General features: G+C 43.9%; 2 protein-coding genes across 5 annotated transcripts in view; one reads left to right on the forward strand and one right to left on the reverse strand.

Moving 5' to 3' along the window:
• Window positions 1-2,382, forward strand: part of LOC115155543 (uncharacterized) — a 32,717-nt gene extending 30,335 nt beyond the window's left edge. For both annotated transcript variants that reach the window (XM_029702237.1, XM_029702238.1), the window contains exons 25-26: window positions 1,411-1,585; window positions 1,798-2,382. In XM_029702237.1, coding sequence (XP_029558097.1) covers window positions 1,411-1,585; window positions 1,798-2,093 — 471 coding nt within the window. In that variant the 3' untranslated portion in view covers window positions 2,094-2,382. The remainder of the gene's footprint in view (window positions 1-1,410; window positions 1,586-1,797) is intronic.
• Window positions 2,383-4,704: 2,322 nt separating this feature from the next.
• LOC115155545 (UBX domain-containing protein 4) lies at window positions 4,705-11,386 on the reverse strand. 3 transcript variants are annotated; one of them, XM_029702242.1, is made up of 13 exons: window positions 11,182-11,385; window positions 10,608-10,710; window positions 10,450-10,478; window positions 10,101-10,219; window positions 9,870-10,005; window positions 7,971-8,109; window positions 7,839-7,893; window positions 7,156-7,308; window positions 6,802-6,929; window positions 6,550-6,652; window positions 6,292-6,423; window positions 5,785-6,008; window positions 4,705-5,473 (listed from the first exon to the last, which is right to left on the reverse strand). In XM_029702242.1, exons 1-13 carry the CDS (start codon window positions 11,261-11,263, stop codon window positions 5,335-5,337), a joined length of 1,542 nt encoding a protein of 513 aa, XP_029558102.1. In that variant the 5' UTR covers window positions 11,264-11,385; the 3' UTR covers window positions 4,705-5,334. The 3 variants fall into 3 exon arrangements, with proteins under 3 accessions (XP_029558102.1, XP_029558101.1, XP_029558103.1); XM_029702241.1 differs by having other exon boundaries at window positions 7,156-7,320; XM_029702243.1 differs by lacking the exon at window positions 10,450-10,478 and having other exon boundaries at window positions 7,156-7,320; window positions 10,101-10,194; window positions 11,182-11,386.
• Between the last annotated feature and the right edge of the window lie 13,836 nt (window positions 11,387-25,222).

A 25,222-nucleotide genomic window follows, 5' to 3' on the forward strand; every position in this document is an offset into this window, starting at 1 on the left:
AAGTTAGTGAGTGATTTTGGTGACAAGCAGAATTTCTTCAGCCTCCTGAGGTTGAAGAGGCACTGTTGTGCCTTCTTCACCACGCTGTCTGTGTGGGTGGACCATTTCAGTTTGTCCGTGATGTGTACGCCAAGGAACTTAAAACTTTCCACCTTCTACACTACTGTCCCGTCGATGTGGATAGGGGGGTGCTCCCTCTGCTGTTTCCTGAAGTCCACGATCATCTCCTTTGTTTTGTTGACGTTGAGTGTGAGGCTATTTTCCTGACACCACACTCCGAGGGCCCTCACCTCCTCCCTGTAGGCCGTCTCATCGTTGTTGGTAATCAAGCCTACCACTGTAGTGTTGTCTGCAAATTTGATGATTGAGTTGGAGGTGTGCATGGCCACGCAGTCATGGGTGAACAAGGGAGTACAGGAGAGGGCTGAGAACGCACCCTTGTGGGGCCCCAGTGTTGAGGATCAGCGGGGTGGAGATGTTGTTTCCTACCCTCACCACCTGGGGGCGGCCCGTCAGGAAGTCCAGGACCCAGTTGCACAGGGCGGGGTCGAGACCCGGGGTTGAGACCCAGGGTCTCGAGCTTAATGACGAGTTTGGAGGGTACTATGGTGTTAAATGCTGAGCTGTAGTTGATGAACAGCATTCTTACATAGGTATTCCTCTTGTCCAGATGGGTTAGGGCAGTATGCAGTGTGATTGCGTCGTCTGTGGACTTATTGGGGCGGTAAGCAAATTGGAGTGGGTCTAGGGTGTCAGAGTGGAGGTGATATGATCCTTGACTAGTCTCTCAAAGCACTTCATGATGACGGAGGTGAGTGCTACGGGGCGATAGTCATTTAGCTCAGTTACCTTAGCTTTCTTGGGAACTGGAACAATAGTGGCCCTCTTGAACCATGTGGGAACAGCAGACTGGCATAAGGATTGATTGACTATGTCCGTAAACACACCAGCCAGCTGGTCTGCGCATGCTCTGAGGACGCGGGTAGGGATGCCATCTGGACCGGCAGCCTTGCGAGAGTTAATACGTTTAAATGCTTTACTCACGTTGGCACTGTATTGTCCTCAAAGCGAGCAAAGAAGTTGTTTAGTTTGTCTGGGAGCAGGACATCGTGGTCCACGACAGAGCTGGTTTTCTTTTTGTAGTTCGTGATTGACTGTAGACCCTGCCACATACCTCTCGTGTCTGAGCCGTTGAATTGCAACTCTACTTTGTCTCTATACTGACACTTAGCTTGTTTGATTGCCTTGCGGAGGGAATAGCTACACTGTTTGTATTCGGTCATGTTTCCAGTCGCCTTGCCCTGATTTAAAAGCAGTGGTTTGGCTTTCAGTGAGGTGTTACTGCTGTGATATATAGATTACATATATAACCAGAAGAAAAATGTTGGTTTTCTCAATTATCACTGACAGATCCAGAGGATTCAGAGCAAAGACCAATGGCAGAGGTACGCAGTGAAAAAACAGGCCATGGATAAGAAGTATCCCAAAAACAAGAACGAGCTGAGCCTTTACCACGGAACAACCAAAGACATCTGTCAGAAAATCAACACCTGTGGTTTCAACAGGAGCTTCTGTGGGAGAAACGGTACGGAACAATCTATAGCCTCGTTACTGCTCTCTTCGGGTAGATACTGACAGTGCTCTTAGGAGGAGCTTAATCAAAGTTTTAGCAAACAATTTAAAGTTCTTATCACAGCAAAAACAGTCTTGTGGTTATCAGTTTGACTAGATTCCTGAAGATGAAGCCCTCCATTTTTATTCAGTATTTAATTAACCTTGAATCTGTTTTCCTCTTAGCTACTGCATACGGCGACGGGACTTACTTTGCCAAAGAGATGTGGTACTCGTGCCAAGATGCATACTCCAATCCAGATGCCAGTGGGCTGAAGTACATGTACCGTGCCAGGGTGCTGGTGGGTTCACCCTGCCTGGGGGTGCAGGGCATGAAGGAGCCAAACCCCCTGAACCCCGGTGACCTCCACCAGGGGCTACATGACTGTGCCGTCAATAATCTGCAGAATCCGTTTATCTATGTGGTGTTCTGTGATGCAGGTGCCTATCCAGACTACCTCATCAGCTTCAAGACCATCTGAGAGATGGAAATCTTATTTTAAGGACAGCACTGAAACAACAATTAAAAACTTGTCAAATACTTAGGAGGCAAGTACACCTAATGCCTTAAAGTAGAGTATTTATATTTTCCTAGGTATGAGGCTCTTTAACCAGGTCGAAAGTGGGAAATTCTGCGTTTTAGTTTGGCACAGAGAAGCTGTGACATGTTTAGTTTATTAGAATCCCCATTAGCTACTGCACATGCAGCAGCTACTCTTCCTGGGATCCACATAAAACGTACAAATACATGACAAAGTACAGATAAGAACATAAGATATTAAAATAAATTATAGTTGAAGTCGGAAGTTTACATACACCTTAGCCAAATACATTTAAACTCTGTTTTTCACAATTCCTGACATTTAATCCTAGTAAAAATTCCCCATCTTAGGTCAGTTAGGATCACCACTTTATTTTAAGAATGTGAAATGTCAGAATAACAGTAGAGATTTATTTCAGCTTTTATTTCTTTCATCACATTCCCAGTGGGTCAGAAGTTTACATACACTCAAATAGTATTCGGTAGCAAAGCCTTTACATTGCTTTACATTGCTTAACAAGCTTCCCACAATAAGTTGGGTGAATTTTGGCCCATTCCTCCTGACAGAGCAGGTGTAACTGAGTCAGGTTTGTAGGCCTCCTTGCTCGCACATGCTTTTTCAGTCCTGCCCACAAGTTTTCTATGGGATTGAGGTCAGGGCTTTGTGATGGCCACTCCAATACCTTGACTTTGTTCTAAAGCCATTTTGCACAACTTCGGAAGTATGGTTGGGGTCATTGTCCATTTGGAAGACCCATTTGCGACCAAGCTTTAACTTCCTGACCGATGTTGCTTCCAATATATCTACATCATTTTCCTACCTCATGATGCCATGTATTTTGTGAAGTGCACCAGTCCCTTCTGCAGCAAAGCACCCCCACAAGATAATGCTGCCATACCCGTGCTGCACGGGTTGGGATGGTTTTCTTCAGCTTGCAAGCCGAAGAAAACATAAAACAAACATAACAATGGTCATTACAGCCAAACAGTTCTATTTTTGTTTCATCAAACCAGAGGACATTTCTCCAAAAAGTACGTTCTTTGTCCCCATGTGCAGTTGCAAACCGTAGTCTGGCTTTTTTATGGCAGTTTTGGAGCAGTGGCTTCTTCCTTGCTGAGCGGCCTTTCAGGTTATGTCAATATAGGACTAATTTTACTGTGGATATAGATACTTTTGTACCTGTTTCCTCCAGCATCTTTACAGGGTCCTTTGCTTTTGTTCTGGGATTGATTTGCATTTTTCGCACCAAAGTACGTTCATCTCTAGGAGACAGAACGCATCTCCTTCCTGAGCAGTATGACGTGTTTATACTTGCGTACTATTGTTTGTACAGATGAACGTGGTACCTTCAGGTGTTTGGTAATTGCTCCCAGGGATGAACCAGACTTGTGGTCTAAAAAAAGAATTCTGAGGTCTTGGCTGATTTCTTCTGATTTTCCCATGATGTCAAGCAAAGAGGCACTGAGTTTGAAGGTAGGCCTTGAAATACATCCACAGGTACACCTCCAATTGGCTCAAATTATGTCAATTAGCCTATCAGAAGCTTCTAAAGCCATGACATCGTTTTCTGGAATTTTCCAAGCTGTTTAAAGGCACAGTCAACTTAGTATATGTAAGCTTCTGACCCGCTGGAATTGTGATACAGTGAATTTTAAGTGAAATAATCTGTCTGTAAACAATTGTTGGGACAATTACTTGTCATGCACAAAGTAGATGTCTTAACCGACTTGCCAAAACTATAGTTTGTTTACAAGAAATTTGTGAAGTGGTTGAAAAACGAGTTATGACTCCAACCTAAGTGTATGTAAACTTCCGACTTCAACTGTATATATAGAAAAGACAGAGACAACAAAAAAAACTATTCTTGTATACAGCCTCAATGGCTATGTGTAGTTTGTTTTTTAAATGATCATGACAATGTTAGCTGGGTCGTTCCACCAATTCAGTGCCTTTTAAGAAGTGTAACTTCACCTAATTTTAACATGATCATGAGAGCACATGCATGTTAAAAACAAATTCTCCCCATTTCAAGGGGTTAAATAAAATACTATAGTAATCTTAAATCAGCCATGAAAATGGAAGCTTGTGTGCAACGGAGGGGCAATTGAATGCAAGCTTACATTTAACTTTTCTAGCCAGTCTATGGGTAACAGGGTTGATGTGTTATGCTCGACCTGCTCAGTTTTCTACCACAACACACCAGCAAATTAGCAAAAACAGAACCAGCTCACCTGCTTTTACACTGATTTGACGAGTAATGTTTGTTTCTTTTGAAAGTTTGACCATATTAAAACGAGAGTTCATATAACAGGGTGACCATAAAAATAGAGACAAACGTAAATTAATCGCTATATATACACATATAAAATGGTGATTATGACCTACAGTTGTAAAGCACTGCTGCGAAAGCAAGAATATCAAATCAATTGTATTTTGCACATCTGAACCAATAAAGATCTGATTGTTTCACTGTACCATCTGAGTCACTGATGTTATTCACAGCTCATTAGATGACATTGCAAACCTAAAAAAGTATTACGGTAAGGCTTGATTTAACAGAATTATAGAGCCAACCAAATGATTGTTTTATTGAAAAACATGTATTTTTATTCCCATAGTTAAATGAGAGCAGTACAGTGGTTTCCCATGTTCAACTAGTAGTAGAAACAACACATTCTACTGCCGAGGGAGGTAGTCTATACCAAGGGGCCACAGCCTTGGTTACACACGCACAGCCCCCTCTGCCAGACCAGAGGCCTCATATCATACATCATTAAACAGCGTTTTATCTGGTTACTGAATGTTAAATAAAACAAAAGTTCTCATTTAGACAAGGCCATCAATCAACACCTGTCTCAGCCCTTCATCATACAGTAGACATGTCAAGATACTGAAGGTCCCCCCCCGGCTGGTTCTATTCTGTAAGAGGCTGAATGAATCAAGTAACAGTTTCAACACAAAGGGGGTCTTCTCTGTTCAAGCCCAACGGTCGGGAGGTAAACTTGATTACATCTACCCATGCAGGGGAGGAGCAGAGTACAGGCTTAGACAAGATAAACATAAAACAAACAGCCCTAATATTAGCAGGAGGGGGGGGAAGGGAGAGATGAGAGGAGGGGGAGGGAGGGTGAGAGCAAGGGGATGGAGGGCGGAAGGGCAGGGGGAAGACAGTGTTATTGCACTACATCTGCTGGGTAGAGTTGCCGTTCCAAGTGTTATTTTCATCCTCACTGTCCTGGTGATTCCGTAGCCTGTGGATTTTGCCGTCTCGTTTGAAGTCTACTGGTTGCTTCTCCAGTGTGCGTTTGCGAAGGGTTTCTCTGAAAAAGTGAAAATGGATGTGAAACAAACCAATTAGGCTTTAGAACACCCAATCTTACACAACCACACTATTCAATCAATCATTCTCAGAATTCTTTGCCCTCTGGCTACAACAACAATGCATGTTATGACCCCTGATAATGATTAATCTGGGTGAGTTTAACCATTCAATTACAATGTAACTGTACATTGTAACAATCGGGCAAAGTCTTGTCACCTGAACTCCTAACCATAATGTACCATCACAACAATCTCAGCTACTCCTAAACATAGGAGTGTACATCGAAGAGCCTGCTGGATGGGGCCTCACCTCTTCGGTTCAGCAGATGGGGAGGAATCAGAGCCTGAGTTAGTGTTGGGCTGCTGGGCTGGGCCTCTGGGGCCTGCTGCTCCGGGGGTGGGTGGGCTGGTGAAGAGGAAACCGCTCAGGAACCTCCACACAGCCAGCAGGGGATAGAGGATGGTACCCAGCACAGCCCAGATACCCCCTCCAGAGGACGACTGCACCACCGTGTTATTGGGCCGTCCTGTTTGCTGGAAGCGGTTATGAAGGATATAAAACACATTATACTCAGTGTTGTCATTTTACTAGGGAGAACCAGCAAAAAAGACAGGGAAAACAAGAAAAAGTCCCTAAAACAAACATGGGAAACTAGACCAATGTACACAAAGAAACCTAAACCTTACATGAAGTCAACCATACATGCATGTACGAGGACTAAATCTAACTGCAGTGATGCTATGACACTGTCTTGTTGTGAATTCACAAATAACAAAGTGGAAAATGGGAGATGTATCTAGGTTTCCAGTCACTCACAGGCAGCAGGACTATGGAGGCACCGGGAGCCAGCTCCAACTCCAGTAGAGTCTTACCCAGGTCGTCAGCCGTAAACTCCCTGCGAGGGAACATAGTCGCCAGGGAGAAGTTGCCATACCGATTTCCCACTTCCTGAAAGGAGAAATGCAAACTCTTTAGTGACAGCCGGCATTATGATATTTAATATCATATTCCACCAGAGAGAATGAACATGTTCTTAATATTCACTTATCTAACTTGATTTGGAAAAAGTCTTACATTGACAGCAAACTGCCGAGCCTCATTCAGTCTGGCCTCTGAGGAGAACTGGGTGGTGAAGAAAGAACCATCTGGGAGACGGAACTGTATTCTTGCTATGGCGCTGGAGGAAAATAACACACACGTTTTTTTATGTTAATCTATGATTACATTAGTGGTGACATACAACATAGAACTTCTTGGGTGTAAAAAAAAAAATTAACTGTTTGAAGTGAATCTACATTTTCTCCTGTGACTAAAGTAGCTCCATACCTCCTCTCCCTGTGTGCAATCTCCTTCTTGGCCTCCGCCTCTGCTTGTCTGGCCTGCAGTGCTGCCAGCCGGGCTGCCTCCACCTCCTCCTGGTTATTGGCATAGCGGGCAGCTCTATCAGCACGGTCCTGTGGGGACAAACGTGCATCAGCCAGCCACTATACTCATTCCACACCACCACAACAAACAATGTCTATTTCATCACCAAACCCTGCAGTGTTCACTCAGGCCACTAGAGGGAGTTATTCATGAGTGAAAGTTTAATCAGAGAGGCCCAACAAGGGATTATTATTTTAGTTCAAAGTCTTGGTGGGTTTTGAAGCTGAGGGGTGAGAGTTTGATGCATTTGTTTACCAGGGCGATCTGTGCTTTGACACGCTCCCTGGCAGCCTTCTCCTCTGCCTTCTCTCTGCTCCTCTCATCCATGATGCGCTTGGTCTTCTCATCCTCGTTTTTCCTCTTGTAGTCCAGCATCTCCTTCCCCATCTTCCTTCTCTCCATCTCCTTCTTTATTTCACCCTGACCATCATCACACAGAAATAGATACAGGCGCACACAAGTATCAATAGGCCGTCCATACTATGTATACACATTTAGATTAGCCAAAATGTGCATAGTATTAAAAGAGCAGTGGGGGCCACCGGCGAGGTGTCAGTGGGGGCCACCGGCGAGGTGTCAGTATGGGAGGTGTCAGTAGGGGACACCAGCAAGGTGTCAGTAGGGGAGGTGTCTGTATGGGACACCAGCAAGGTGTCAGTAGGCGAGGTGTCAGTAGGGGAGGTGTCAGTAGGGAACACCAGCAAGGTGTCAGTAGGGGAGGTGTCAGTAGGGGAGGTGTCAGTATGGGACACCAGCAAGGTGTCAGTAGGGGAGGTGTCAGTAGGGGACACCAGCAAGGTGTCAGTAGGGGAGGTGTCAGTATGGGAGGTGTCAGTATGGGACACCAGCAAGGTGTCAGTAGGGGAGGTGTCAGTATGGGAGGTGTCAGTATGGGACACCAGCAAGGTGTCAGTAGGGGAGGTGTCAGTATTCTTTACCTCCTCCTCCTCTTTCTTTTTCTTCTCCCGTCTCTCCTCCAGTTTCTTTGTTAACCTACAGAAGGGAAGGTTTAGAAGATAAAGCATGTTTCAACCCTCCATCCCTGCTCCTCCGTTGTGTGTCGTTCCTACCTCTCCACCTTAGCATCAAGGCCACCGTCAGGCTGAGAGCTGGTTGATGCGTCGTCTGACGATGCGCTCCCGTCTTCCCCGGGGGTGACGACCACTGAGGCTGATGCTCCGCCTTCCTCTGCTGGCCTGGACAGGGATTCTGAGCAGAACCACAAGCGGATTACAGAAATCCTTTTCAGTGTGCGTTTCTCAATATGCATACTACCGTGATCCATGCTCCAAATGCATTCCTCGACTACGTTCTCTTGAGTATGGTTCTTGTGAGGACGAGTGTGGAGAATATGTTTTTTTTTACATGGTTGTTTCATATTTCTATGCATACTTTCTGTTGAAGCTTGCATTGATGCATACTTCAATATATGTACAAACGGAGTACTAATTCAAGAAGTGCCCTCCGTGCTCCATTTTGCATACTTTGATTTGGATCCATACCCCAACTCTCCCGTGCTTGGAGCACGTTAGTATACATTGAGAAACACCAAGTGTATCAATTAACAGTAATCATGTCAGTGTCTCTATTTAAGTCTACACATTGTTGTTCATATCAACAGGACACTATATACAAAGGTATGGGAACACCCCTTCAAATTAGTGGATTTGGCTATTTCAGCCACACCTGATGCTGACAGGTGTATAAAATCGAGCACACAGCCATGCAATCTCCATAGACAAACATTGGCAGTAGAATGGTCTTACTGAAGAGCTCAGTGACTTTCAACATGGCACCGTCACAGGATGGCACCTTTCCAACAAGTCAGTTCATCAAATTTCTGCACTGCTAGAGCTGCACCAGTCAACTATAAGTGGTGTTATTATGAAGTAGAAACGTCTAGGAGCAACAACGGCTCAGCCGCAAAGTGGTAGGCCACACATGCTCACAGAACGGGACCGCCGAGTGCTGAAACGCATAGCATGTAAAAATAATCTGTCCTCGGTTGCAACACTCACTACCAAGTTCCAAACTGCCTCTGGAAGCAACGTCAGCACAAGTCTTCATCAGGAGCTTCATGAAATGGGCTTCCATGGCCGAGCAGCCGAACACAAGCCTAAGATCATCATGAGCAATGCCAAGCCTCGGCTGGAGTGGTGCAAAGCTCGCCGCCATTGGACTCTGGAGCAGTGAAAACGCACTCTCTGGATTGATGAATCACGTTTCAGCATCTGGCAGTCCGACAGAAGAATCTGGGTTTGGCTGATGCCAGGAGAACGCTACCTGCCCCAATGCATAGTGCCAACTGTAAAGTTTGGTGGAGGAGGAATAATGGTCTGGGGCTGTTTTTCATGGTTCGGGCTAGGCCCCTTAGTTCCAGTGAAGGGGAACCTTAACGCTACAGCATACAATTACATTCCAGACGATTCTGTGCTTCCAACTTTTTGGCAACAGTTTGGGGAAGGCCCTTTCCTGTTTCAGCATGACAATGTCCCCTGCACAAAGCGAGGTTCATACAGCAATGGTTTGTTGAGATCGGTGTGGAAGAACTTGACTGGACTGCACAGAGGCCTGACCTCAACCCCATCAAACACCTTCGGTATGAATTGTTACGCCGACTGCGAGCCAGGCTTAATCGCCCAACATCAGTGCCGACCTCACGAATACTCGTGGCTGAATGGAAGCAAGTCCCTGCAGCAATGTTCCATCATATAGTGGAAGAGTGGAGGCTGTTATAGCAGCAAAGGGGGGGCCAAACTCCACATTAATGCCCATGATTTTGGAATGAGATGTTCGACGAGCAGCTGTCCACATACTTTTATTAATGTAGCGTATCTAGTAACACACACAGAATGGCATTTCTGTATAGCGCAACTGCTCGTATTTTGTTGCATTGTTATGCAGAAAAACTACTGTGGTGAACCATCATTAATCAGCATCGTCCACGGTGGTCTGACACACAATCACACCTTTAGATGTGGCTGGCGCTGCAGGTAGTGAGGGGGGCTGTGCTGGAGCTGGCTCTGAGGCTACCACGGCTGGTGGGCAAGCCTTCACGGGAGTCCCTGCTTCCGCTCCCCCGCCTGCTATCTGCTGGGCGTGCATCTGTAAGGCACAAGAGATGCATGTTCAGTGTGACACCCTCAGCACTCTTGGAAACAATTTACTGTTATTGTTTGTATTTTCTATTTAAGTCTTACCTTTATGACTTTGTCGATTCTTTTCATGAGTTCCTCTGCAGAGACACTCCCGGCAACAACTTCCAGGGGGATTCCATTCTCTCCGATAAAGAAACTGGATGGGATGCACACCACCGGGTCTTCAAGGGGAAGTTATGGCCAAACCAATGTGCACAACAACAACATAATAACAACAAAGGCATTGGACTTGATTGCATAGTCTAGAATATGTCTGAAAGAATACAGTTGGTGAATAATCCCAGGTTTTAGAAGAGATGCAACATCTTCTACACAAAATAATGACTGAGGGATCAGAAACACAACAGTCCAACTATAGGGGTAATAAAAACCCTTTGGAGGAGAAGGATACAGATTTGAGAGAACTGAGAGCATGTCTCGCTGGAAGAAAAAAAAACATTAAACATAAGACATAACATTTATGTTAGTATTACTATTGTCATTTGAAAATAATGTAAGGAAGCAGTGTGTATCATATCCACACAAGTGTAGGATTGCATTATAGGCTACCTCTTGGCATCCACCTTGATTGCGACACAGCAGTTATGGGAGGCCTCGGCCACTCTGTCGTCCTCCCAACTGGACATCATTTGTGCTGACACCTCATCGTCGCCTGGTCGAAGACAAGAATGTCAGAAGTGGTGAATAATTCGCATCACACGCACTGCCCACAAGACAAGTATGTTGGTGGTGACAGTCGCTGGTTCTACTGAAATTAGGCAAGGAACGAACGGTGAATAATGACGAGAGAAACGCTGTTTCTGTTGTATGTAAACAAACGGGTCAGCAAGCTAGCCAGACAGTTTGGTTGTCATTAGCGGCTAGAAATAACCAGTTAGCTAACAATTAACTAACTAGGTAAATCGTATTATTTAACGTTAGCTGATATTTGACAGCTGTCATTCCTTTCCATTTCGACCCGTTGGCTAACGTTATGTCATGTTGTTGATATTCATAGCTAGTTTACTGACAATGACAGAGCTCGTTTGGTCTCAGTTTTCTAGCTACATTAGCGAATCATTCAAATCAACTGGTTTGCTAACAAATCTGCGCTGGCTAGCTACCGTAATCTACAAAACAATACCTGTTATTACGACGACGAAGATGGAGCTCTGTTCTTTGGCGGAGATGATGGCTGCTGGAATAGAGCCTTCAAACCAAAGCATTTTAATAAAATGTGTTGGCTTTTTCTGTTTTGTAATGCTGTCCAGTCGTTTCTATTGTGAAAGTATTAGAAACTGTGCTAGAACGTTCAATCTCATCGCTGAACTACATTAGCATGATGGGTGTAGTAGTCCATAGGCACGAACGCTTGCTTGTGGGACTTGTAGTCCACACAATTATGTCAACCGATTAACAGCAGATAGCGCTGTGGTACTGATTAAATATTTGTTGCAGATAACTAGAAAGAGTTGTGAATGTGATTAACGAGGCCCTCTGAAAAACCAACGGGTGTGGTAGCTAAGAAAACTCATCACATATATTTATTATGCTATGAGAACTTGAACATTGCATTTGATTAGCGTGCTAATAGATTACTTTGTAATGCCACATTAAAATAATCTGTAGCCTCAAGGGTTGAAATACATTGTACTATTTGTATTCTAGCCCTTTATGGATGTATTTTTATTTCACAAGGCAAATAGCCACGTCTATTTTAGCATGTCAAACATCCCAGTGCTTTTTATATAGATTATTTCCCCTCACTCTAATAGTACTCCTAACTACAGCCCCGATAGCGATACAGTGCATTCGGAAAGTATTTAGACCCCTCGACTTTTTCCATTTATTTACGTTACAGCCTTATTCTAAATAACTCATCAATCTACACACAATACCCCATCATGACAACACGAAAACAGTTTTTTGTAGAGCGGCCAGATGGAAGCCACTCCTCAGTAAAAGGCACGACAGCCGGCTTGGAGTGACTCAGACCATGAGAAACAAGATTCTCTGGTCTGATGAAACCAAGATTGAACTCTTTGGCCTGAATGCCAAGCGTCACGTCTGGAGGAAACCTGGCACCATCGCTAGGGTGAACCATGGTGCTGGCAGCATTATGCTCTGGGAATGTTTTTCAGCGGCAGGAATTGTGAGACTAGTCATGATCGACGGAAAGATGAAAGACGGGGCTGCAGTGAAGCAGGTTGAGAGCTTCAAGTTCCTTGGCGTCCACACCACCAACAAACTAACATGGTCTAAGCACACCAAGACAGTCGTGAAGAGGGCACGACAAAACCTATTCCCCCTCAGGAGACTGAAAAGAGTTGGCATGGGTCCTCAGATCCTCAAAAGGTTCTACAGCTGCACCATCGAGAGCAGCCTGACTGGTTGCATCATTGCCTGGTATGGCAACTGCTTGGCCTCCAACCGCAAGACACTACAGAGGGTAGTGCGAACGGCCCAGTACATAAAAAAAAATTATAATTCCCCTTTATTTAACCAGGTAGGCTAGTTGAGAACAAGTTGTCATTTACAACTGCGACCTGGCCAAGATAAAGCAAAGCAGTGCAACAAAAAAACAGCACAGAGTTACACATGGGATAAACAAAAGTACAGTCAATAACACAATAGAAAAATCTATATATAGTATGTGCAAATGGAGTAAGGAGGTAAGGCAATAAATAGGCCATAGTGGTGAAATAATTACAATTTAGCAAATTAACACTGAAGTGATAGATGTGCAGATGAAGTGCAAGTAGAAATACTGGTGTACAAAAGAGCAAAAAAGTAAATAAAAACAATATGGGGATAAGGTAGGTAGTTGGGTGGGCTATTTACAGATGGGCTGTGTACATCTGCAGCGATCGGTAAGCTGCTCAGATAGCTGATGCTTAAAGCTAGTGAGGGAGATATAAGTCTCCAACTTCAGCGATTTTTGCAATTTGTTCCAGTCATTGGCAGCAGAGAACTGGAAGGAAAGGCGGCCAAAGTGGGCGTTGGCTTTGGGGATGACCAGTGAGATATACCTGCTGGAGCGCGTGCTACGGGTTGGTGTTGTTATGGTGACCAGTGAGCTGAGATAAGGCGGATCTTTACCTAGCAAAGACTTATAGATGACCAGTTTGTCTGGCGACGAATATGTAGCGAGGGCCAGCCAACGAGAGCATACAGGTCGCAGTGGTGGGTGGTATATGGGTCTTTGGTGACAAAACGGATGGCACTGTGATAGACTGCATCCAGTTTGCTGAGTAGAGTGTTGGAGGCTATTTTGTAAATGACATCGCCAAAGTCGAGGATCGGTAGTATAGTCAGTTTAACGAGGGTATGTTTGGCAGCGTGAGTGAAGGAGGCTTTGTTGCAAAATAGGAAGCCCATTCTAGATTTTATTTTGGATTGGAGATGCTTAATGTGAATCTGGAAGGAGAGTTTACAGTCTAGACAGACACCTTGGTATTTGTAGTTGTCCACATATTCTGAGTCAGAAGCGTCCAGAGTAGTGATGCTAGTCGGGCGGGCGGGTGCGGGCAGCGATCGGTTGAAGAGCATGGATTTAGTTTATTAGCATTTAAGAGCAGTTGGAGGCCACAGAAGGAGTGTTGTATGGCATTGAAGCTCATTTGGAGATTTGTTGACACAGTGTCCAAAGAAGGGCCAAATGTATACAGAATGGTGTCGTCTGCATGGAGGTGAATCAAGGAATCACCCGCAGCAAGAGCGACATCATTGATATATACAGAGAAGAGAGTCAGCCCGAGAATTGAACTCTGTGGTACCCCCATAGAGACTGCCAGAGGTCCGGACAACAGGCCCTCCGATTTGACACACTGAACTCTGTCTGAGAAGTAGTTGGTGAACCAGGCGAGGCAGTCATTTGAGAAATCAAGGCTGTTGAGTCTGCCGATAAGAATACGGTGATTGACAGAGTCGAAAGCCTTGGCCAAGTCGATGAAGACGGCTGCACAGTACTGTCTTTTATCGATGGCGGTTATGATATCGTTTAGTACCTTGAGCGTGGCTGAGGTGCACCCGTGACCAGCTCGGAAATCAGATTGCACAGCGGAGAAGGTACGTGGGATTCAAAATGGTCAGTGATCTGTTTGTTAACTTGGCTTTCGAAGACTTTAGAAAGGCAGAACAGGATGGATATAGGTCTGTAACAGTTTGGGTCTAGAGTGTCTCCCCCTTTGAAGAGGGGGATGACCGCAGCAGCTTTCCAATCTTTAGGAATCTTGGACGATACGAAAGAGAGGTTGAACAGACTAGTAATAGGGGTTGCAACAATGACGGTGAACCATTTTAGAAAGCGAGGGTCCAGATTGTCTAGCCCAGCTGATTTGTACGGGTCCAGGTTTTGCAGCTCTTTCAGAACATCTGCTATCTGGATTTGGGTGAAGGAGAAGCTGTGAGGCTTGGGCAAGTAGCTGTGGGGGGTGCGGAGCTGTTGGGTTGGGGTAGCCAGGATGGCCAACAGTAGAGAAATGCTGATTGAAATTCTCGATTATCGTGGATTTATCGGTGGTGACAGTGTTCCCTACCTCAGTGCAGTGGGCAGCTGGGAGGAGATGCTCTTGTTCTCCATGGACTTTACAGTGTCCCAGAACTTTTTGGAGTAAGAGCTACAGAAAGCAAACTTATTTTTGAAAAAGCTAGCCTTTGCTTTCCTAACTGACTGTGTGTATTGGTTCCTGACTTCCCTGAAAAGTTGCATATCGCGGGGACTATTCGATGCTAGTGCAGTATGCCACAGGATGTTTTTGTGCTGGTCAAGGGCAGTCAGGTCTGGAGTGAACCAAGGGCTATATCTGTTCTTAGTTCTACATTTTTTGAAAGGGGCATGCTTATTTAAGATGGTGAGGAAATTACTTTTAAAAGAACAACCAGGCATCCTCAACTGACGGGATGAGGTTAATATCCTTCCAGGATACCCGGGCTAGGTCGATTAGATAGGCCAGAAGTGTTTAAGGGAGCGTTTGACAGTGGTCGTTTGACCGCGGACCCATAACGGATGCAGGCAATGAGGCAGTGTTCGCTGAGATCCTGATTGAAAACAGCAGAGGTGTATTTGGAGGGCAGGTTGGGCAGGATAATATCTATAAGGGTGCCCATGTTTACGGATTTAGGGTGGTACCTGGTGGGTTTCTTGATGATTTGTGTGAGATTGAGGGCATCTAGCTTAGACTGTAGAACGGCCGGGGTGTTAAGCATATCCCAGTTTAGGTCACCACACTAAGTTGACTGTGCCTTTAAACAACTTGGAAAATTCCAGAAAATGATGTCATGGCTTTAGAAACTTCTGATAAGCTAATTGACGTCAATTGGAGGTGTACCTGTGGATGTATTTCAAGGCCTGCCTTCAAACTCAGTGCCTCTTTGCTTGACATCATGGGAAAATCGACAGAAATCAGCCAAGACCTCAGAAAAAAATTGTAGACCTCCACAAGTCTGGTTCATCCTTGGGAGCAATTTCCAAATGCCTGAAGGTACTACATTCATCTGTACAAATAGTACGCAAGTATAAACACCATGGGACCACACAGCCGTCATACCGCTCAGGAAGGAGACGCGCTCTGTCCCCTAGAAATGAACGTACTTTGGTGCGAAAAGTGCAAATCAATCCCAGAACAAAAGCAAAGGACCTTGTGAAGATGCTGGAGGAAACAGGTACAAAAGTTTCTATATCCACAGTAAAACGAGTCCTATATCGACATAACCTGAAAGGCTGCTTAGCAAGAAAGAAGCCACTACTCCAAAACGGCCATAAAAAAGCCAGACTACGGTTTGCAACTGCACATGGGGACAAAGATTGTACTTTTTGGAGAAATTGATGAAACAAAAATAGAACTGTTTGGCCATAATGACTATCGTTATTTTTGGAGGAAAAAGGGGGAGGCTTGCAAGCTGAAGAACATCATCCCAACCGTGAAGCACGGGGGTGACAGCATCATGTTGTGGGGGTGCTTTGCTGCAGGAGAAACTGGTGCACTTCACAAAATAGATGGTATCATGAGGAATGAAAATGATGTGGATATATTGAAGCAACATCTCAAAACATCAGTCAGGAAGTTAAAGCTTGGTTGCAAATGGGTCTTCCAAATGGACAATGACCCCAAGCATACTTCTAAAGTTGTGGCAAAATGGCTTAAGGACAGCATAGTCAAGGTATTGGAGTGGCCATCACAAAGCCCTGACCTCAAGCCTATAGAAAATGTGTGGGCAGAACTGAAAAAGCATGTGCGAGCAAGGAGGCCTACAAACCTGACTCAGTTACACCAGCTTTGTCAGGAGGAATGGGCCAAAATTCACCCAACTTATTGTGGGAAGCTTGTGGAAGGCTATCCGAAATGTTTGACTCAAGTTAAACAATTTAAAGGCAATGCTACCAAATACTAATTGAGTGTATGTAAACTTCTGACCCACTGGGAATGTGATGAAAGAAATAAAAGCTGTAATACATCATTCTCTCTACTATTATTCTGACATTTCACATTCTTAAAAGAAAGTGGTGATCCTAACTGACCTAAGACAGGGAATTTTTACTAAGATTAAATGTCAGGAATTGTGAAAAACTGAGTTTAAATGTATTTGGCTAAGGTGTATGTTAACTTTGGACTTCAACTGTATATATTTGCAATAATCAAAAATAAACAGTTTTTGCTTTGTCATTATGGGGTATTGTCTGTAGATTGTCGTGATGTGTGTTTTGTCATATATTTTTTAATCCCAGCCCCCGTCCCCGCAGGAGGCCTTTTGCCTTTTGGTAGGCCGTCATTGTAAATAAGAATTTGTTCTCAACTGACTTGCCTAGTTAAATAAAAGTTTAAAAAAATGTAATGATAAGAGGATACATTTTTTTATTTTTAGAATAAGGATATAATTATTCTAAATTTATTAATTAGAATACAGGAGCTCTATCACCTTATGGTGAGGATAACTGAATCGTTAGGCAAGGGCAATTTAAGTGGAGGAAAAGATTATACAGCATCTGTGCCACCAGTAAATACAGGTAGTAGTGTTAATCGCCCTGCACAGTTGCCGCAGCCGGATAATGTTCTCCTAGTTCCTGGGAAAAAATTCTTCAGCATGCTCAACCGGTCTCTCATTCAGCCGATAGAAACTTTTAACCGGTTCTCACCACTAAGAAACGAGTCACAGTCAGAGCCCAAGCCTTCTCAGGTCTCTCCTCCACCCATTACGGGGTCTGAGCATTCAAAGCCTCCCACCATTAGCTCTGACAAATTGGAAACCCTAGTAATTGGTGACTCCATTACCCGCATTATTAGATTTAAAATGAATTATCCAGCGATCATACACTGTTTACAAGGAGACAGGGCTACTGACATAAAGGCTAATCTGAAGATGGTGCTGGCTGAGACTAAAATTGGCGAGTGTAGATGGTATAGGGATATTGTTATCCACGTCGGCACCAACGATGTTAGGATGAAACAGTCAGAGGTCACCAAGCGCAACATACCTTCAGTGTGTAATTTAGCTAGAAAGATGTGTTGGCCTCGATTAATTGTCTCTGGCCCACTCCCAGTTAGGGGGAGTGATAGCTCTACAGCAGAGTCTCACAACTCAATCGCTAGTTGAAAACTGTTTTCTGGCCCTCCCAAAAGATAGAATTTGAAGATAACTGAACCTCTTTCTGGGACTCCACACACAAAAGGACCAAGCCTGGCCTGCTGAGGAGTGACAGACTCCATCACTGATCATAAACTTGATGTGATTGGCCTGACAAACGTGTTAAATGAGGCCTCTCCTCGTGGTTACTCTAGTGACCTTGCCCCCCCCCCCCCCCCCGCACATCCTGCAAAGGCGTAGGTGTCGCTAACATTTACGACAGCAAATTTAAATGTACCCCCCCCCAAATTACTGCGTTTTCGTCTTTTGAGCTTCTAGTCATGAAATCTATGCAGCCTACTCAATCACTTTTTATAGCTACTGTTTGCAGGCTTCCTGGGCTGTATACAGCGTTCCTAACCGAGTTCCCAGAATTCCTATCAGACCTTGTAGTCATGACAGATACATGTTTTTGGTGACTTCAATATTCACATGGAAAAATCCACAGACCCACTCCAAAAGGCTTTCAGAGCCATCCGCGACTCAGTGGGTGTTGTCCAACATGTCTCCGGACCTACGCATTGCCACAGTCAAATATTGTGTATATAAATATTTTTCCTCATAATCCTGGACTATCGGACCACCATTTTATTACGTTTCCAATCGCAACAAATAATCTGCTCAGACTCCAACCAAGGATTATCAAAAGCCGCTCTATGAATTCTAGGACAACACAAAGATTCCTAGATGCCTTCAAGACTTCCTCCACCTACCCAAGGGCGTTGGAGTACAAAAATCAGTTAGCCACCTAAATGTTTATCTGAGTGATACTTACCTTTTATGTTGAAATTGTAATGTTTCAAATGTTGAAATTAATAGAGTGATAACTGCTAGCGATCTTGACGGAGATGACTGGGTTTGCGGCTAAGTTAGGCTAGGCCATAGAATAACATAAGACAAAATGGAGCCGGCTAATATTCTGGTTTGGACTTATTGATTTATTGCTCCTCTGAGGTAATATTGTGGTTTATTTTCGACTCCGTTTACATGGCCTAGGTTCTGACATCTTCCCAATCAATTGTTATATATTACAGAGTTGTATTTTGTTTAGAAAAACTATACTCTAACTGTCCTAACGCGAGCCTGTCAAACCTATAGTGTTGCTATTAGCTTAGCGGCTACCGTTAGCTGGCTCAGTATTGAGATGGCTGTACTGGTTTATAGTTAATTTAGCTATTTAAAGGTAAAACAAGTTTCCTTATATATGTGTATACATTTGTACAGAAACATAGTACATGAGGTTAAGATACATACTGATTAGGTACATTGACTTGATTTAAACAATGCATTTACTAGTATGACTATTTTAAATACAGAGGATATATTATGTTACTTACAGTACTTCCTAGTTTTTTACAGCATCTGACTGAATTATTCATGTTTGTAGATCGAAATTCACCCAGGCTCGAACGTTACAGTCCCAAAGAACATCTGGAGGGTGGCCATGCAACCAGGCAAGCAGTTCCACTGTGATGGCAAGAGCGCTGTTGGGTGCTTCAGATGTTGACATGTTGCGGAAAAGCAACAGGAGAGGTATGTACAGAGGTTGTATTGACTGTAGAATTAGAATCGAAAAGATACAATCACATTGAGTAATTTTTGGGGGGTCTCCATCTCACAATGCACATACTGTATAAGGATAACTAGGGTTGCAAAGGGTCAGAAACTTTCCGCTAAATTTCCAGCATTTTTCCAGACATTTTCCATGGGAAGTTAAGCCCTGGAATTTGGGGAATTTTGCTTAAATTCATCAAAATATTAGCTTATAACAGTAAACCTTTTTTGTGGGATACACATTTGGCAATTCTAGGTCTTGTGGCATATTTTGGTTAAACTATTCCCAATTCAATGGAATTGCAACCCTCTGCATCCACAGTGCATTCTTCCATCACATGTACAGCTGATCTCTCAAGATCTTGCACACTAATGAGATGCTATTGATCCCACACAACTACACTGTCAGAGACAAGGACTACATGCTTTCTGATAAGTTTTGATTACAATACTGGGTGGGGTGAAAATATTTTATATGACATACATACTTTTTTGTTAACTAGTAAATAGTAGCCTACAGCAAAGTGTGTTTAAATCATTTCAAACTTAGCCATTTCTGCTAGTTAGTTTTTGCTACCATGTAGGTTTTAGCTTGCTTGAGCGTGCTAACTGAGGAGTGTTAATTCACCAGTTTCCATACACGTTTCATTTTAAAACATTTATCTTACAAAGGAGTTGTTTAATCTAACTCCTTAACTATTTATCTGTACATGGAATTGTATTTTTATTTTATTTTTTTACTCATTTTTTTCTAATCTTTACAGGAAAATGCCACAGGCACTATCTGATGTGTGGAGACATTTCACTGCAGCTAATGTAGAAGGACAAGCTGTATACATTTGCAAATACTGTGCCAAATCATATGTGAAGAATGCAACAAAGATGCAGAATCATTTGGCCATGTGCATAAAGTTCCCTCAGCGCTCACAACAAGCAACCTCTGACAAAAGTCCCTCTACTTTTAATCGAGGTGAAAATTTTGAATCGGAGACCTTATCGATAGCAACAGCTCATGGTCCTCCTGGAATCAGTCATTTTTTTGACTCAATGGAGAAACGTAGTCAGAGAAATTATGAATGTCTTGCTCGAGCTGTATATGCAACTGGTTCACCTCTGATGCTCACAGGGAATGTGTATTGGAAGAGATTTCTGAATGTTCTCCGCCCAGCATACACCCCTCCAACCAGACATGCTTTATCTACTCATTTGCTGAATGCAGAGTTGAACAGAGTTCAAGTGAAGGTCAAGCAAATCATAGAGAAAGCAGACTGTATTGCAATCATCTCTGATGGGTGGTCGAATGTTAGTGGGCAAGGAATAATGAACTACATCATCTCCACCCCTCAACCAGTATTCTACAAGAGCACAGACACAAGGAACAACAGACACACCGGTCTCTACATTGCAGATTAGCTGAAGGTAGCTATCAATGACCTTGGACCACAGAAGGTATTTGAACTGGTGACAGACAATTCTGCGAACAAAGGCTGCTTGGTCTAAAGTGGAGGAGTCCTACCCTCACATCACACCCATTGGCTGTGCTGCTCATGCATTGTATCTGCTCCTCAAGGACATCATAGCACTGAAAACAATGGATACACTACAAGAGAGCCAAGGAAATTGTTAGGTGGGTGAAGGGTTATCAAGTTATAGCAGCAATCTACCTCACCAAGCAAAGTGAGAAGAATAAGAGCACCACATTGAAGCTGCCCAGCAACACCCGTTGGAGTGGTGTTGTCATCATGTTTGACAGTCTCCTGGAGGGGAAGGAGTCTATCCAAGAAATGGCCATATCACAGTCTGCCGATAAGGCCAGCCCCATCAAGAGGATCCTCCTGGATTATGTATTTTGGGAGAGAGTGGTAAGCAGCCTGAAACTCCTGAAACCTATAGCAGTAGCCATTGCACGGATTGAGGGAGACAATGCCATCCTGTCTGATGTTCAAACTGCTTGCAGATGTAAGAGAAGAAATCCATACTGCCCTGCCCACTTCCCTGTTGCTAAGCAGAGGAAACTGCAGTTCTGAAATACATCAAAAAGCGTGAAGACCTCTGCCTGAAGCTCATACATGTTGGACCCCAAGTATGCTGGCAAGAGCATCCTGTCTGGTGCAGAGATCAACAAAGCCTATGGTGTCATAACTACCGTGTCTTGCCACCTTGGCCTGGATGAGGGCAAGATTCTTGGCAGTCTGGCGAAGTACACTTCCAAGCAAGGGCTTTGGGATGGAGATGCAATACGGCAGTCGTGCCAACATATCTCATCAGCCACCTGGTGGAAGGGACTTTGTGGATCTGAGGCTCTTTCCCCTGTTGCCTCCATCATCCTCCAAATCCCACTAACATCAGCCGCCTCAGAGCGCAACTGGTCCTTGTTTGGGAACACACACCAAGGCACGCAACAGGCTGACCAATACAAGGGTTGAAAAATTGGTGGCCACCCGGGCAAATTTAAGGCTTTTTGAGCCTGACAACGAGCCATCCTCAACAAGGTTGGAAAGTGACAGTGAAGATGAGGCCTCAGAGTCTGATGTTCAAGAGGTGGACATTGAGGAGATCCAGGGAGAAGACATGGAAGACAACCAAAGCTTTAGTTTCTAGACTATCATTTTACAGATGTTAAAAACATTTTTGGGAGATGCGAAGGATCATTGGGGATCATTCAATATTCCCTTTTTTGTTGTTGTTCAGTGAAATCATCCCATGTGAAGAGTCAACTCATTTAATTAAAGTTCAATTCGTAACTAAATCGTTTTTAAATATTTCTATTGGAAGGATTTAATCATTTGCAATTATGTCTACTTATGATAAGGTCAAATGTTTATGTTTGTCTCCGTATGATATGGTAAATATACTGCTCAAAAAAATAAAGGGAACACTTTAACAACACATCCTAGATCTGAATGAAAGAAATAATCTTATTAAATACTTTTTTCTTTACATAGTTGAATGTGCTGACAACAAAAATCACACAAAAATAATCAAACCAATTTATCAACCCATGGAGGTCTGGATTTGGAGTCACACTCAAAATTAAAGTGGAAAACCACACTACAGGCTGATCCAACTTTGATGTAATGTCCTTAAAACAAGTCAAAATGAGGCTCAGTAGTGTGTGTGGCCTCCACGTGCCTGTATGACCTCCCTACAATGCCTGGGCATGCTCCTGATGAGGTGGCGGGTGGTCTCCTGAGGGATCTCCTCCCAGACCTGGACTAAAGCATCCGCCAACTCCTGGACAGTCTGTGGTGCAACGTGGCGTTGGTGGATGGAGCGAGACATGATGTCCCAGATGTGCTCAATTGGATTCAGGTCTGGGGAACGGGCGGGCCAGTCCATAGCATCAATGCCTTCCTCTTGCAGGAACTGCTGACACACTCCAGCCACATGAGGTCTAGCATTGTCTTGCATTAGGAGGAACCCAGGGCCAACCGCACCAGCATATGGTCTCACAAGGGATCTGAGGATCTCATCTCGGTACCTAATGGCAGTCAGGCTACCTCTGGCGAGCACATGGAGGGCTGTGCGGCTCCCCCAAAGAAATGCCACCCCACATAATGACTGACCCACCGCCAAACCGGTCATGCTGGAGGATGTTGCAGGCAGCAGAACGTTCTCCACGGCGTCTCCAGACTCTGTCACATCTGTCACGTGCTCAGTGTGAACCTGCTTATATGTGTGAAGAGCACAGGGCGCCAGTGGCGAATTTGCCAATCTTGGTGTTCTCTGGCAAATGCCAAACGTCCTGCATGGTGTTGGGCTGTAAGCACAACCCCCACCTGTGGATGTCGGGCCCTCATACCACCCTCATGGAGTCTATTTCTGACCGTTTGAGCAGACACATGCACATTTGTGGCCTGCTAGAGGTCATTTTGCAGGGCTCTGGCAGTGCTCCTCCTGCTCCTCCTTGCACAAAGGCGGAGGTAGCGGTCCTGCTGCTGGCTTGTTGCCCTCCTACAACCTCCTCCACGTCTCCTGATGTACTGGCCTGTCTCCTGGTAGCGCCTCCATGCTCTGGACACTACGCTGACAGACACAGCAAACCTTCTTGCCACAGCTCGCATTGATGTGCCATCCTGGATGAGCTGCACTACCTGAGCCACTTGTGTGGGTTGTAGACTCCGTCTCATGCTACCACTAGAGTGAAGGCACCGCCAGCATTCAAAAATGACCAAAACATCAGCCAGGAAGCATAGGAACTGAGAAATGGTCTGTGGTCCCCACCTGCAGAACCACTCCTTTATTGGGGGTGTCTTGCTAATTGCCTATAATTTCCACCTGTTGTCTATTCCATTTGCACAACAGCATGTGAAATTTATTGTCAATCAGTGTTGCTTCCTAAGTGGACAGTTTGATTTCACAGAAGTGTGATTGACTTGGAGTTACATTGTGTTGTTTAAGTGTTCCCTTTATTTTTTTGAGCAGTGTATATCCAATGCAAAAAATCTTACATTTAAATGGTATTAATATTAATTTGCATACATTCCCGTTAATTCCCATATATATTCCTGTTAATTCCTACGGAAAGTTTCCACCTCTGAATATTCCCCAAAATGTGCAACCCTAAGGATAACAGGCGTTGTATCAGAGGCTACTTGCTGTCCATTCTACTTCTATGGAACAATGGCTGTGGCACAGTGGCAATTTTTGCATGTACATTTTTATTTAACCTTTATTTAACTAGGCTTTAACTTTAAGTCAGGAACAAATGCTTATTTACAATGACGGCCTACCCCAGCCAAACCGGGACGACGCTGGGCCAAATTGTGCACCGTCCTATGGGACTCCCAATCACGGCCGGTTGTGATACAGCCTGGAATCGAACCAGGGTCTGTAGTGATGCCTCTTGCACTGAGATGCAGTGCCTTTGACCACTGCGCCACTCAGGAGCCCATAAATCTTGGTGAACAAATTAAATGTTAATTTTCTTTAATTTTTTAACTGGGATGCATGCCAGCAAAGCCACTACACAACACAATACATTAATTGCACTATAACGGTGACAAACGGTGCCCACAAACTGTTAGGGCCTACATAAAGCTGTCCCAACATCTTACCACTGCTACACCTGGCTATCAGCAGAGCCTTGTCTGGCAGCGAAACAGTTCATTCAGCCTCATTTACTGCCTTTAAAAAAACATAGCTGATATGGCTGACTTGCTGAAACATGTGGTTTCTAATGAAAATTGAGATGTACAAAATATGGCATGGGATACGACAAGCGGATGAGAGGCAATCCGTAATTTCAATTAAGACAATGAGCGAGCTAAGATGGACATAGTCAATATAACTATTTGATTAACACTTTGAAATGTACAACGACAGAATTCAGAACATGGGCCGTTCTTAGTGTTCTCCCTGTACACCAAGTCAGAACCATAGGATAAATAAAGGGGGCATATAGGCAGACAACGAAAGCTCTTACAATATTCAATGATTACATTTCTCTAAAACCGGTTATAGGCTACATGTGCACCACCAAGTCAGAACAGTAGACGAAATTAAGAGGGTTAAATAGACCAAATTATTAGGGTGCTTTTGGTTAACTTACCCTAACGATGTAACTATAAAACGCTTATTGGATTTTCTCCGTCCGGGTACTACTACATTTGAAATAAAACTGCCCTTAAGGTCTAAAAATGTATTTTATTTTTTTCTTCCCAGTATGAGAGGAGTTGCTGGTCAACTTGGCCCAAAATTGATTTAGACTTTTGGGGTATCAGGTTGATTGTAGAGGTCTACACACTACATACAATTATAGTAATTTAGATTAAGAATACATTGATACTGATCTGTATTATAATCGTGATAAAAAAAAGTTAATAGTAGAATTATGGGATAATTAAACTGGATGTTAATATAATGTACATTCTGCCAATGTTGATGTGTGTTAAATTGAGGGATTTTGACAATAGGACCAAGAGTAATAGGACCAATTTGAATCACTGAGCAATGTCATTCTAAATTTTGGTTGGATAATTAATTGTTTTTTAATTATGATTTGGAAA

This window comes from Salmo trutta, chromosome 20 (genome assembly GCF_901001165.1).
Source record: "Salmo trutta chromosome 20, fSalTru1.1, whole genome shotgun sequence".
NCBI lineage: Eukaryota > Metazoa > Chordata > Actinopteri > Salmoniformes > Salmonidae > Salmo > Salmo trutta.